This window comes from Microtus pennsylvanicus, chromosome 7, assembly GCF_037038515.1.
Source record: "Microtus pennsylvanicus isolate mMicPen1 chromosome 7, mMicPen1.hap1, whole genome shotgun sequence".
In the NCBI taxonomy this organism is placed as follows: domain Eukaryota; kingdom Metazoa; phylum Chordata; class Mammalia; order Rodentia; family Cricetidae; genus Microtus; species Microtus pennsylvanicus.
In genome coordinates this window covers 123,929,673-123,944,005 of record NC_134585.1, presented here as the reverse complement: position 1 = coordinate 123,944,005, position 14,333 = coordinate 123,929,673, and the positions used below count along the sequence as shown (strand labels likewise).

Sequence of the window (14,333 nt, the reverse complement as noted above, 5' to 3'; positions counted from 1 at the left end):
GGGAAGCCTACCCAAAGTGTGGGTGGCAATTTTAAGTAGCAGCTCAGATTTAAAAAGGTAACAAGAGAAGATTATTCAACCTTTGGTAGCTTGGCTTCATCGAGATGATTTCTTCAGCTGCTGCTGCTGATTCCTTCACAGACCAGCACCTCCAGGCTGCCATGGGTGACCAAGACCAGTAGCTCCTGGAGGGTTTTGGGGTCAGACTGGGACAGCCAAGGCACTCAGCCTCCAGGCGTGAGCAGCTACTGGGTTTCAGCCTCTCAGGTGTGAAGCAGCCAATGTTACTATTTCAGTGCAAAGTGGTAAGCAAATTCGCTGGGCGGTGGTGGCGCACGCCTTTAATCCCAGCACTTGGGAGGCAGAGGCAGGCGGATCTCTGTGAGTTCGAGACCAGCCTGGTCTACAAGAGCTAGTTCCAGGACAGGCTCCAAAACCACAGAGAAACCCTGTCTTGAAAAACCAAAAAAAAAAAAAAAAAGTGGTAAGCAAATTCTTTACATCTGTGTCTCCACCATATCGGTTCTGTTCCTCTTGAGAACACTGATAAATATGCACGTACCCCAAGTGCCTTGTGCGATGATTTACACTCAGTGGGTGCCTATGAGAAACATGTAGACTAATCATATGCTTCGGGGCTAGGAGTGTTCCTCAGGGGCACAGCATATGTTTAGCAGGCAGAAGGCCCTGGGTTCAATCCCTGAGCACACACAGAATCTAATGAGCAGTTCCACCTCCAGCCTATGAAAGGAGAGAAAAGAAAGCAAACGCAGTATCTTTGTTCCACAGTTCATTTATGGAGTTGGGGCAGGTGACTTAACAGCAGACTGCAATATAAGACTGGGAGAGAACCCTTGCTGCTTTCCTGCCCAGGACCCAGCTGTGACAGGGAAGCTTGCAAGTTTTCTAAAATAGCCATCTGTTGTTGGGCAAGCTGGGTCTGAAGCTGGAGGTTGGCACACACACTCTCTAGGAGTCCTAGGCATTCCTTGGGCTTCTGGCCAGCTCCTGAAGGAAGAGTGACGGAGGAGCAAAGGGGCAAAGGAAAGAGGCTTTGTAATTGCAGTGAGGTTGGAAGGACACCATGAGAGAACGAATCCTCCCAGGTACAACCCAAACCAGACGCACTTCTGCTCAGCAGTCACCTCCAGAGGCTCATCTGTCAATTTTGTTTTTATTTGAAATCAATTATTACAACTCGCCCCTCCCGTTCCTACTTTTCTTGTAGTGTTTATGGTTATCTGGTATACTCAGTAATAGGTCGTTTGCCTAAATTCCCTGCTTGGGTGTATGCTTCCGGAAGGCAAGGACTTTTATCTCGTCTACTTTAGGATCTCCAGCATCTAAAGAAGTCACTGGACACCGGGCGGTGGTGGCGCACGCCTTTAATCCTAGCACTTGGGAGGCAGAGGCAGGTGGATCTCTGTGAGTTCGAGGCCAGCCTGGTCTACAAGAGCTAGTTCCAGGACAGCCAGGGCTACACAGAGGAAACCCTGTCTCACAAAAACAAAAAACAAAAAAAAGTCACTGGACATAAGTATTCAAAACACATTTTAAAAACTGGGTGGTGGTGCACGCCTTTAATCCCAGCACTCGGGAGGTAGAGGCAGGCGGATCTCTGTGAGTTCGAGGCCATCATGGTCTACGGAGAGAGTTCTAGGACAGCCAGGGCTGTTACACAGAGAACCCCTATCTTGAAAAACAAACTAAATAAATAAAATTTAAAGATGTCTGTTTGTAGAGGGTTTTTTTAGATTTATTTATTTTATGGGTACGCCGTGTCTATGAGCCATGTGCATACAGTGCTCATGGAGGCTAAAAGAGGGTGTTAGATTTGGAACCAGAATTATAAAATAGTTGTTAGCTGCCATCAAGGTCCTGGGAATTTAATCCTGTCTTCTCACAGTAGCCACTGCTTTTAACCACCAAGGCATCTCTCTAGCCCCAAGGATGGCCTTTTTTTGTTTTTTCAAGACAGGGTTTCTCTGTGGTTTTGGAGCCTGTCCTGGAACTAGCTCTTGTACCAGGCTGGCCTCGAACTCACAGAGATCCTCCTGCCTCTGCCTCCCAAGTGCTAGGATCAAAGGCATGCGCCACCACCACCTGGCAGAATGGCCTTCTTGAATCTATTCTCTCGACTTTCCAAGGGCTAGCCTAACAGGTATGGATTAAATCTGGCTCCTAGACTCTATTAAAAATGGATTTTTGTGGTGTGCAGCACACCAGCAGAGTCAGGACACAAGTATGAGGACTACAGTGAGTTCCAGGCTACAGAGAGCTCAAAACAACAACCAGAGGAGAAAAAATGCTGAGCCGGGGTCTCAAACAGCCCATGCTGACCTTGAGCACTCCGTGTAGCTGAGGGTAAACTTGAACTTCTAATGCTCCTGCCTCCACATCCCAGTGCTGGAATTACAGGCACATGCCACTGTGCACAGTTTGTGTGGTTCTGGCCTTGTGCACACCAGGGAAGAACTCTACCAATTGAACTATATTCCCAGCCTGAAAGAAGGGTTTTGTTGTTGTTGTTTCGTGGTTGGTTTTTGTTTGTTTCTTTGTTTGAGTGGGTGAAACCTAAGTCCCTTTTAGGGACCTGAAGCTCCTTCATTGTCTCACTCCAACCATTCTTTGTGATCAGTTTAATTTCTTTTTTTGTTTGTTTGTTTTCGAGACAGGGTTTCTCAGTAGTTATGGAGCAAGTCCTGGAACTTGTTCTGTAGACCAGGCTGACCTCAAACTCACAGAGATTCGCCTGCCTCTGCCTCCCACGTGCTGGGATTAAAGGGGCGCGCCACCCCCGCTGGGTTCAGTTTACGTTTTCAATTGCATTGTTCCTAGGTGGCTTAGTTAACATAATAATTACACTACCTGTTTTTGGGGCTATGGCTACTTAAAGTTGAGCTTCCCATAAATAAGTACTCAAGTATCCACTGACTTCCCCCGGAGAAGATGAATAAATCCAAGCTAAAGTTACCACCTCCTTCCCTGGTCCCCCCCTTTTTTTTTGTTTTTGTTTTTTGTTGTTGTTGTTTTGGTTTTTCGAGACAGGGTTTCTCTGTGGCTTTGGTTCCTGTCCTAGAACTAGCTCTTGTAGACCAGGCTGGTCTCGAACTCACAGAGATCCATCCGCCTGCCTCTGCCTCCCGAGTGCTGGGATTAAAGGCGTGCGCCACCACCGCCCAGCTTCCCTGGTCCCTTTTAACTATCACGAGTAGCAAGCAGAAAGACTGTGGTCTCACCCCTGCCTAGTTGAGCCAAGTAGCTAATAAATGAGAAAAGAACAGGATTAGCAAAACTGGGAGGAAGAAGAAACCAAGAGAACTAAACAATCAACACGTTACACAGTGAAAGCAGGCAAGAGGGTTGCTTTGATGAGGAGCTAGCACTGCCCAAGGGAAGAAGATACTTTGCACCTTCTGCCCCTGCTGGTCTGCTTGGGAAGCCTTTCCCCCCTCTCCCCCCCAAGCCTTACCTGAAGGCAGCTCTGTTGTCTGGATGTTCAAGAAAGTGGCTGGCAAGGAATTTGCTTGAAGATTAATAAAACTGGGGGAGGGTTTTGCTGGACACAGACACACAGCATTATCTTCCTCTTTGGCTGAAAATCAGTGACTAAATCAAAACTCATTCTAACAGGGATTGGCTTGCCTTCCCCCGCCCCCTCTCCCCTCTTTTAATCGTAAGAGAATAACCCAGGCTGGCCTTGAACCCAAGACCCTCCTGCCTTGGCTTCTCAAAGGTGGAACTGCAAGTGTGAGATCGCCTTTAATCCTTTCTTATTAAATCCCTGCACCTGGTTACAAAAGCAGACACCAGGTCCTACCCAAGGACCAGGAAGACACACAAAGAGAAGATACAGAAACCAACGAGAGTTAACTGAAGCCAGGCGTGGCAGGAGGAAAAGTCTAATTTACTTCCTTGATCACTACTGTTATGGTTTAGGCCCTTTAAGGGGAAAGCCACGCCCACTCCCTGTGGACACACCCCACCCCACCCCCTGCCTTGAATCAAATCAATCAATCAATCTCTCTCTCTCTCTCTCTCTCTCTCTCTCTCTCTCTCTCTCACTCACTCTCACTCTCACTGTTCCCTCTTGGAACACATGTGTCTCTCCATTTTCTCCCTTCTTTTGTCTCTTTCTCCTCTCTTTGCCCCCCACTTCTCCCTTTCCCCTCCATAACCCCCTGAATAAATATTCAACATGTTATGTCTGTCCTTGTCTCTGTCTCCTGTCCGTTTCCCACACACACACACTCTGCTGCGAGCCGCTCTGGGGTTCAGCACTGGGACCCGCTAGCATTTCCCGCCGCTAGCTGCTCCGACCTGCCTGCCTCACGGCTGCTCTGTGGGGGACCCACTAGCATTTTTAAAAAATCATAAAAACTACTCTACTAGACACTGAGAAATACACAAAAGACATGTACAGCATAGTTTCTTAGCTGCTCATTGTCAGCTCAGGGAGACACTGAATCAGGTGAAACATCTTCAGGTTCCTGGTGCTCGACCACAATTCCAGGATAGGAGGTGGAGGCCAGAGGATCAGAAGTTCAAGGTCAACCTCTGCTACGCAGGAAGCTCAGACCAGCCTGGGTTACACAAGACTCTCTGTGGACAACACAAGGATATAGTGAGTCTTAAAACCTGGGCAAACTTGTGAGACAGAGGCGGGCAATCTACAAAGCAAGTTCCAGGACAGCTAGGGCTACACAGAGAAACCTGTCTTGAAATTAAATAAATAAATATACACAAAAAAATACCCTGGGTAAAAGCAAGGTTTCTACTGCGGTTGTGGGTGTGCATGGGCAGCTAAGGCCACATGTAAACAAGTGTAAAACGGTGAGGGGAGAATACAAGGCAGGCGTATTACAGGAGGCTGAGCCTCTCTAACAGACCCCCCATGACAAACATGCTGCTGACAGGTTTAGCCTTTTACCCTTTTTTTTTTTTTTTTTTTGGTTTTTTTCGAGACAGGGTTTCTCTGTGGCTTTGGAGCCAGCCTTTTACCCTTCTCTCTTGCTTGCTAAACCATTAGATTACATTCCTAAAGCTAACACCCAAGGTCTGTTCCCTTGTTTGGCCACTGACTCATCCTGAGACTAAACTCCAAGATTCAGCAATCAAAATTCATTATTTGGCTACACTGGTTAACCTGTCCAACTAGGACTCACTAACTCACCCTAAAAGATTTTTTTTTCTTTAAAAAAAAATCTGTTGCTTGCTGTTTGCTTTTGCCCAGTCCGGAGGCAGTCTCCCCTCCCTCTCCAACTTGCTGTTTGCTTTTGCCCAGTCCAGAGGCAGTCTCCCCTCCCTCCCCAACTTGCTTGTCCCTCTATGGTAATAAATCTCCTTTATAGTAAGAAGAATGTGGAGTCCTGGTGTGTTCTTAGCCAACTGTGAGGGGCCCCCAACCCTTACAGAGGCTCTCTGTGGGGACATTTAAGCTTTTAAGGAGCAGAATAGGAAAAAAGATAACGTAAAAGGCAAAAATAAGACTGGAGGGTGAGAAGCCCCAGTAAACTGCCAGTCAAGCAAGGAGGAAGAAGAGGCAGAGAGAGAAAGGGGCAATCACCACTGACATTTGGATGGGCCAGAGAAGCCTCTCTGTGGAACCAAATCTGAGATGTTTAAGTTTCTCTTAACGTAATAAATAGCCCCTCAACCTTTAAGGTAAGAAAGTATGAGGAGGGCTGGAGAGATGGCTCAGAGGTTAAGAGCACTGACTGTTCTTCCAGAGGTCCTGAGTTCAATTCCCAGCAACCACATGGTGGTTCACAACCATCTGTAATGAGATCTGGTGCCCTCTTCTGGCCAGCAAGCATACAGAGAGAACACTGTATACATAAGGAAGGAAGGAAGGGAGGGAGGGAGGGAGGGAGGGAGGGAGGGAGGGAGGGAGGGAGAGAAAAGAAAAGAAAGTCTGAGGAAGTCGAGCTGGTGGCTCAGGCTGTCACCCCTAACATCCAGGAGGCAGAAGCCAGCAGGGATTTCTGTGAGCACTAAGAATAGCCACATGTCCGTCCCATCCTGGTCTACAGAGCGAGTTCTAGGCCAGCCAGGACCACATAGTAAGACCCTATCTTAAAAAGAATAGGAGGGGGCTGGAGAGATGGCTCAGTGGTTAAGAGCATTGCCTGCTCTTCCAAAGGTCCTGAGTTCAATTCCCGGCAACCACATGGTGGCTCACAACCATCTGTAATGGGGTCTGGTGCTCTCTTCTGGCCTTCAGAAGAGAGAATATTGTATACAAAATAAATAAATAAATATTTAAAAAAAAAAAAAAAAAAAAAAAAAAGAATAGGAATTGGTTGGTCGTTAACACTTAAAAATCATATTTAAGTCTGGAAACATGGCTCAGCAGCTAAGAGTGTGGTGCTCTTCCAGAGCCCACTGCAGGCAGCTCATAACCACCAGGAATCTACATAGCAAGTTCCAGGCCAGCCAAGGCTACATGGTGAGACCCTGACTCAAAAAAAAAAAAAAAGCCAGGTGGTGGTTGCACACGCCTTTAATCCTAGCACTCCAGAGGCAGAGGCAGGTGGATCTCTGTGAGGTCTAGACCACCCTGGTCTACAGAGAGTTCTAGGACAGGCTCCAAAGCTACAGAGAAACCCTGTCTGAGGAAAAAAAAGATCAAATTGTCTTTTAATTATACATATTAAATACAATGAGTTGCACATGTTAAAGTTTTTTGTTTTTCTAAGATAGTCTTGCTATGCAACCAAGGCTGGGTTGGTATTTTTTATGTATCCCATGGTCCCTTTGAACTCACGACAATCCTCCTGCCTCAGCTTGACAAGTGCTGGAATTCTAAGAGTGATCCACGTCTGGCTCTAGAAGAGATTCTAAAAATGGTAACTATGTTACCTTTGGCAAAAACAGTCCAACCAGAAGGAAAAACTGACTTTGAGGGGCTGCTGAGTTCCATCGTAGACATTCACCTTCTCATCTATGGAGTAACTGTCACTCTGGGAAATTATTCTTCCCCCAGACACCTTCCCTTTTGTTTCTTTTTAAGATTTATTTATTATGCATAGAATGTCCTGCCGGCATGTCTGCCTACATGACAGAAGAGGGCGCCAGATCTCAGTACAGATGGTTGTGAGCCACCATGTGGTTGCTCAGGACCTTCGGAAGAGCAGGCAATGCTCTTAACCACTGAGCCATCTCTCCAGCCCCCATATCCCAGCTCCTTAACACTGAAAATAGGCCAGTGGTCCAGCACAGGGCAATCTTGGTGCCTCACTCTCAACGCCTGTGACAACAAGCTGGTTGAGCCACTCGTGCCACAGGACCAACAAATGGACAATGATGTGTGTCACCACAATCACAACACTTGGGAGGCAGACTGGAGGATTGCAAGTTCTGAGCTAACCTGGGCTACCCAGAAGACTGTCCAAACAAAAAACAAGTAAACGCATGGAAGGAAGGAAGGAAGGGAGGGAGGAAGGGAGGAAGGGAGGAAGGGAGGAAGGGAGGAAGGAAGGGAGGAAGCTGCTTTTTTTAGTTGCTGGGCTGGGAGGACATAAAGTTGGGCCTAATGAGGGTACTGAATGTGGCCAGTATACCATCAGAAGTGGATACAAGCAAGACTAGTAGCAAGAAAGGACGAGGACAGAAGAACAAATGGTTCCAGTCCCAGATCGCTGGCTTCTGAAGTTCTTGAGCACCTGAAACTGCACAAATCCTTAAATTACCTTTTGTACTCAAGGCAGTTTGAGTTGGGGTTCTATCATCTAATTATAATCACAAAGGTTTCAAGGTGAAAGTAGGAAATCAAACAGAAATGCCTATTAAGAACAAGGGTGGCAGGCACTAAGTGTGGGCAGAAGGTCAAATTGCTAGTTAGCCACTAAAAGGGAATAAAGAAGCTACAGAAATAAGAGCCAGCCGGGCGGTGGTGGCGCATGCATGCCTTTAATCCCAGCACTCGGGAGGCAGAGGCAGGCAGATCTCTGTGAGTTCGAGACCAGCCTGGTCTACAAGAGCTAGTTCCAGGACGGGCTCCTAAACCACAGAGAAACCCTGTCTCGAAAAACCAAAAAAAAAGAAAAGAAAAAAAAGAAAGAAATAAGAGCCAGTGGTGGTGGCACACGCCTTTATTCCCAGCATTCCAGAGGCAGAAGCAGGTGGTTCCCTGAGTTTGAGAGTTCGAGGCCAGTCTGGTCTACAGGGTAACTTCCAGGACAACCAGGCTACACAGAGAAACCCTGTCTTGAAACACCCTTCCTCCACACAAAAAGAAAGAGAAGAAAAAAGAAAGTTAGCTCCCTTTAGCAAAAAAAAAAAAAAATAAGGAGAAGAAGAAAGAAAGTTCCTCAAGTATTTGAAGGATGAAACAGAGCGGCAGAGTATAGAGAACAGCAGTGAAAAATGGCAATGGCGAGCGGGAAAGCCGGGCCCAGCAGAGACCTTGGGAGGTGTGGGCCTGGGTGGAGCTCAGTCCACTGTTCCATCCCCAGGACCACATAAAATAGGTAAAGTGGCAGAAGCAGGAGGATCAGGAGTTCTAGAATCCTCGGCCACACACTGAGTTCAAGTCTCTGAGACTGTGGACAGACGGGGGAGGAAGTAACAGCAGTAGCATGTTTAACATGGCTGCCAAAGCCATCGCTACTACTGAGTAAGACCCTCTATAAAAAGGAAAAGAGAAGGGAATGGCAAGATGGCTCTTGGGTAAAAGCAATGGGAACCATGCCTGAGAATTTGAGTTCAATCCCCAGAACTCACATTGTAGACTGCTTTTTTTTTAAGATTTATTTATTTATTAAGCATACAATGCCGGCAAGGAAGACATCAGGTTTCATTACAGATGGTTATGAGCCACCATGTGGTTGCTGGGAATTGAACTCGGGACCTCCGGATGAGCAGCCAGTGCTCTTACCCTCTGAGCCATCTCTCCAGCCCCTCAGAACTCACGTTGTAGAAGGAGAGAACCGACTTTGGCCAATTGGCCTCTGACATGCATATATACACAGTGGCATGCATTTACAATCTCTGCAATGTACCTTCGAACAAATATGCGTATAATTTTAAAAGATCAGGAAAGGATAGTGCTGGCAGTTTAGCGCAATTGTAGAGCATTTGCCTAACCTGGGTAAGACCCTGGGTTTGATCCCCAGCACTGACGGGGAAAAGACAGGAAAATTAACTAATTCATTTATTTACACAGGTCTAAGATATCAAGTGCCTCCAGTGTGTCAGTGGAGCTGGAGGAAATGCCCTGAGGAATAACCTCAAACAGGGTTAAAACAAAGAAGGCTGGGGACAGGGGTGTGTCCAGTGTTGTTAGGAAAGATGGTTTTTTCTTTCCCCCTTTTTGAGGCAGGGTCTCATTGTACTCTGACCTTCTTACCTCCACTTCCCCAAGTGCTGAGGTCACAGGTGTGGGACACACATATGCCAAGAAAAATGTCTTATTCTTGTCCATTGTTCAAAGTACCACAGAAGAAATTGCCTATAATGCCCATTTCACATACGCATGCCAAGCTTGGCAATGTCTAAATCCTACAAAATCGGAAGTCTCCTTTGCTCTATCAGCCACTCGTTTTTGTTTGGTTGTTTTTTTTTTAAAATCAAATCTTTGATCATTTTTTATGTCTCTGAGAGTTTCGCCTGAAGGTATGCATGTGTAATACATCATGCCTGGTTCCTTTGGAGGCCAGAAAGAGAGGGTCAGATCACCTGGAACTGGAGTTACAGACCATTGTGAGCTGCCATGTGGGTGTTAGGCACTCAATGCCAGTCCTCTGGAAGAAATGCCAGTGATCTTAATGGCTGAACCATCTCTCTGACACAGGGTATGGAGATACAGTCCTGGTTGACCTGGAAGTCACTGTATGTCCCAGGCAGGCTTTGAACCTGTGACCATCCTCTTGCCTCTACTTCTCATGTATGCAATATCACACACACATAAACATTGCTTTTTTGAGACAGGGCAATGCAGCTCAGGCTACCCTGGAATTTGCAGCTATCCTCAGACTTCTGAGGGCTGGGTTTATAGGATAAGGTCCTCATGTGCAGCCTCTAATACATGTGTATGCACCACATATATACATACATGCATATTTCTTTTGTGTGTGTTTGTGTATGTGCATGTGTGTGGCAGCCAGAGGTCTACCTCACTTATGTTCCTCAATTACTCTCCACTTGTCTAATTTTATGTGTGTGTATGGGCACTTTGCCTGCATGCACACCTGGTGACCTTGGAGGCCAGGTGAGGGCATCTGGAATCGGAATTATAGACAGTTGTGAGCTGTCATGTGAGTGCTGGGAATTTAACCTGTGTTCTCTGGAAGAGCAGTCAGTGCTCTTAACTGCTGTGGGATTCAACCTATGGCAGGGCAGAATAAGCCAGGCAAGAAATCCGAACAGAGATATACAGAGAAAGTAGTCAGGGAGACGCCATGTAGCTGCCGAAGGAGAAGGACCCAGAACCTTTCTGATAAACCACAGCCTCGTGGCAATACACAGATTAACAGAAAGGGAATCACACACTGCTGAGCCATGTTTCCAGTTCACTCAACTTTATTTTTCAATATCCTTTTTTGGGGGGGAAGGGGTGGGAGCAGGGTCTTTCTATGTAGCCCTGGCTGTCCTGGAACTCACCATGTAGAGCAGCTTAGCCACAAAGTCACAGGGATGTACCTGTATCTGCTTCCTGACTTCTGGGATTAAGGTTCACTGGCCGCCACAGCTAGCCTCATTTTATTTCTCTGAGACAGGGTCCCTCATAAAATTTGGAGTTTATCAATTCAGCTAGACTGTCTGGCCAGTGGACTTTATCCACTGAGCCATTTCCCCAGGCCCTCAGATATCTTTTACAATGATCCTAAGAAGTAGGTAGTATTAGCAGCACTATACTTGAGGAGTCCCATGTTTGGGAAATGTAGTCAGGATTCTATAACTGTCACATAACAGTGCCAGAATTAAACCTGGGTCTTCAGACTGCACAGCTGTGTTCTACTTACTGAGAAACTCTATAAAAAGAACTTATCAAAGCCAGGCGTGGTAGTACATGCCTACTATCTCAGCAGCTGGAAGCCTGTGGCAGGTCTATTGCAAATTGGAGGCCAGGATGGGCTATAATAGCAAGAATCTTTTTTTTTAAGATTTATTTATTTATTATATACAACATTCCTTCCATGTATGTTTACACACCAGAAGAGGGCGCCAGATCTCATTACAGATGCTGTGAGCCACCATGTGGTTGCTGGGAATTGAACTCAGGACCTCTGGAAGAGCAGTCAGTGCTCTTAACCTCTGAGCCACCTCTCCAGCCCAATAGCAAGAATCTTTTTTTTTTTTAAAAAAAAAAGAATGCTGGGCAGTGGCAGTGCACATCTTTAACCCCAGCACTCTAGAGTGGATCTCTGTGAGTTCAAGGCCAGCCTGGTCTACAGAGTCTCGTCCAGGACAGCCAGGAGTACACACCAAGAAACCCTGTGTGTACAACAACAACAACAAAAGCTGGATGCAGCAGGTCATGCCTATAATCCCAATATTGGGATGTGGGGTGCTTTGGCAAAAGAGTTGTCTCAAATTTGAGGCCACTTAGGCTACAAGATGAATTCCAGGACAACTATGGCAATGAAGTGAGAGCTATATCCTCCTTCACCCAAAAAATCCCCACATGTCCTTTCCAAATAACTAAGTTACCGGGCCAAACAAACACAAAACCAGAGTCATTTCTGCAAATGCCGAGTAAACCGGGCCGTGATGGCGCACAACTTTAATCCCAGCACTCAGGAGGCAGAGGCAGGCATATCTCTGTGAGTTCGAGGCCAGCCTGGTCTACAAGAGCAAGTTCCAGGACTGGCTCCAAAGCTACACAGAGAAACCTTGTCTTGAAAACAAACAAGCAAGGGCTGGAGAGATGGCTCAGTGGTTAAGAGCATTGCCTGCTCTTCCAAAGGTCCTGAGTTCAATTCCCAGCAACCACATGGTGGCTCACAACCATCTGTAATGAGGTCTGGTGCCCTCTTCTGGCTTGCAGACATACACACAGACAGAATATTGAATACATAATAAATAAATAAGCATTTAAAAAAAAACAAGCAAACAAAAATTAAAAAAACAACGAATGCTGGTAAATAAAGAGGGCTGGCTTTTGAGGAAGGGGATGGGGCCCGTGACACACCTTTTTGGTCAGTAGGATTACTAGTCTGCTGCTCCATCTCAACAGCAACAGGTGCAGTGCCTGGAAAGAATCAGAAGACCACAGTCAAACAAGCCTGTGTTTCCTAAGCTCGCTCCAGCCCCAGCAGATCCAAACTGACTACAGCTGCTCTAATGTTGGGAGGCAGAAGTATGATAGTGTATACTGTCTCATAGTTAATGCAGGTATCTGCTTTTTAAAAGGTTTAGTTATGTGTATGTGTATATGTGCATATGTCTGTAGATCCCCCTGGAGCTGGAGTTACAGGTGGCTGTGAGCAGCCAGACATCAGTCCTGGGAACTGAACTGAGTTCTCTGCAAGAGCAGTATACCCTCTTTTTTTTTTTTTTTTTTTTTTTTTGACTTTCGAGACAGGGTTTCTCTGTAGCTTTTGGTTCCTGTCCTGGAACTAGCTCTTGTAGTCCAGGCTGACCTCGAACTCACAGAGATCCGCCTGTCTCTGCCTCCCGAGTGCTGGGATTAAAGACGTGCGCCACCACCACCCAGCAGCAGTATACCCTCTTAATCACTCCCGGATGTATGTAGTCCAGGCTAACAAGTCATCAAAATCGCTCTCCTCCTGACTCAGGCTCAGGAGTTCATTAGAGGAGTGTGCCACCACACAAGGCAAATGATTGTTCTTTTTTTGTTTTGATTTTCGAGACAGGGTTTCTCTGTAGCTTTGGTGCCTGTCCCGGAACTAGCTCTTGTAGACCAGGCTGGCCTCGAACTCACAGAGATACATCTGCCTCTGCCTCCCGAGTGCTGGGGTTAAAGGCGTGCGCCACCACCGCCCAGGCTGGATCATTTTCAGTTCTTTTCAGAGGTGTTATTTGTTTCATTGTCTTTTCACTGGAGAAGACAGACCATACCAAATCCAAATTTTAAATCCATCACAAACATGTCATGAATCTTCGTGTCTTCTAAGTATTTAACTTCTAGAGTCTTTTTTTTTTCCTACGTGGGGTACTCTGGCAAGAAGGTAACCTCCAATTTGAGACCAGCCTGGACTCCATGGGGAGTTCCGGGGCAATTGTAGAGCTCTCACATGGTAATAGAGTAATTTAAAAACTCTAGCTCCCTCTCCTTTGTCTGAAGATTGGTGGTCAGGGTGAGCGGTGAATAATACACCCGAGATAAAATAGGTTATTGCAGGAAGGTGAGTAGTCCTCGTTCATTATGTCTTACTGCCGTAAATGTATTTTCCCAAGAGGTAAAAAAACTTAGAATTTAGCAGGGAGGAGGTGGCGCACACCTTTAATCCCAGCACTCGGGAGGCAGAAGCAGGTGGATCTCTGTGAGTTCGAGGCCAGCCTGGTCTACAAGAGCTAGTTCCAGGACAGGCTCCAAAGCCACAGAGAAACCCTGTCTCGAAAAACCAAAACAAAAAAACAAACAAACAAACAAACAAAAAACCTTAGAACTGGGGTTGGAGAGATGGCTCAGCTCTTAGCCCTGGCTGTTTTAGAGGTCCTGAGTTCAACTCCCAGCAACTGAGATATGGTGCCCTCTTATGTCATGCAGGCATACATGCATGTAGAACCATGTAGGTAAATAAATAAATCTCTTTTTAAAAGAAAAAAATAGGACAACAGTTAAGAGCACTAGCTGATGCTGCAGAAAACGCGGGTTCAGTTCCCAGCACCTACATGGCGGATCACAACTATCCTAAACTCTAGTTCCAAGGCATCGGACTTCCTCTTCTTACCTCCTCATGCACCAGGCATGGCATATGGCGCACAAAATTGAAAAAAAAAAAGTGAGTACATCTAAAAAACAGGATTTTGGTTTGTTTAAAGAAAAATAGAGTCTAGAAGAGGTAAACCACAACTCCCAGCATGCTCGGGGGCAGAAAAGGGCCGTACCCGCCCCACCCTGTGAGCAAACAACTTCCACTGCCTCAACCCTTCCGGCCACGGCCGTTATCCCCGTACCACTATTCCTCCCGGTTGCAAAAGCTGCAATAAAAAGTGAAAAACTGTCGTGCCTTTCTTGACTTTCATGGTCGGACGAGAAGTGATGGACAAAACAAGAGTTTCATGACCTCACCTGCAGCATTAATACAAAGCCTCAACCCCAGCACCCGCCCTTGTAGTTGGTACGCAAGCGCTGTAGCGAGCCAGCCAACCGGCCGAGCTTCGGCGCTTGCGCAGACATCATGTCTGCACGCGGCCGGGAGCGG

At 46.5% G+C, this 14,333-nt stretch overlaps 1 protein-coding gene across 2 annotated transcripts in view; it reads right to left on the bottom strand.

Annotated features, from left to right (window-relative positions):
- The window catches only part of Tsacc (TSSK6 activating cochaperone), a 29,581-nt gene extending 15,259 nt beyond the window's left edge, over positions 1-14,322 (bottom strand). Inside the window, exons 1-4 of one of the 2 annotated variants that reach the window (XM_075979119.1) lie at positions 14,201-14,322; positions 12,134-12,193; positions 3,473-3,595; positions 791-1,008 (exon numbers count right to left, since the gene is read on the bottom strand). In XM_075979119.1, the coding sequence (XP_075835234.1) occupies positions 791-1,008; positions 3,473-3,595; positions 12,134-12,170 (378 nt within the window). In that variant the 5' untranslated portion in view covers positions 12,171-12,193; positions 14,201-14,322. Of the gene's footprint in view, positions 1-790; positions 1,009-3,472; positions 3,596-12,133; positions 12,194-14,200 lie in introns of those variants that run through there. The other variant, XM_075979120.1, reaches the window with a different exon arrangement.
- Between the last annotated feature and the right edge of the window lie 11 nt (positions 14,323-14,333).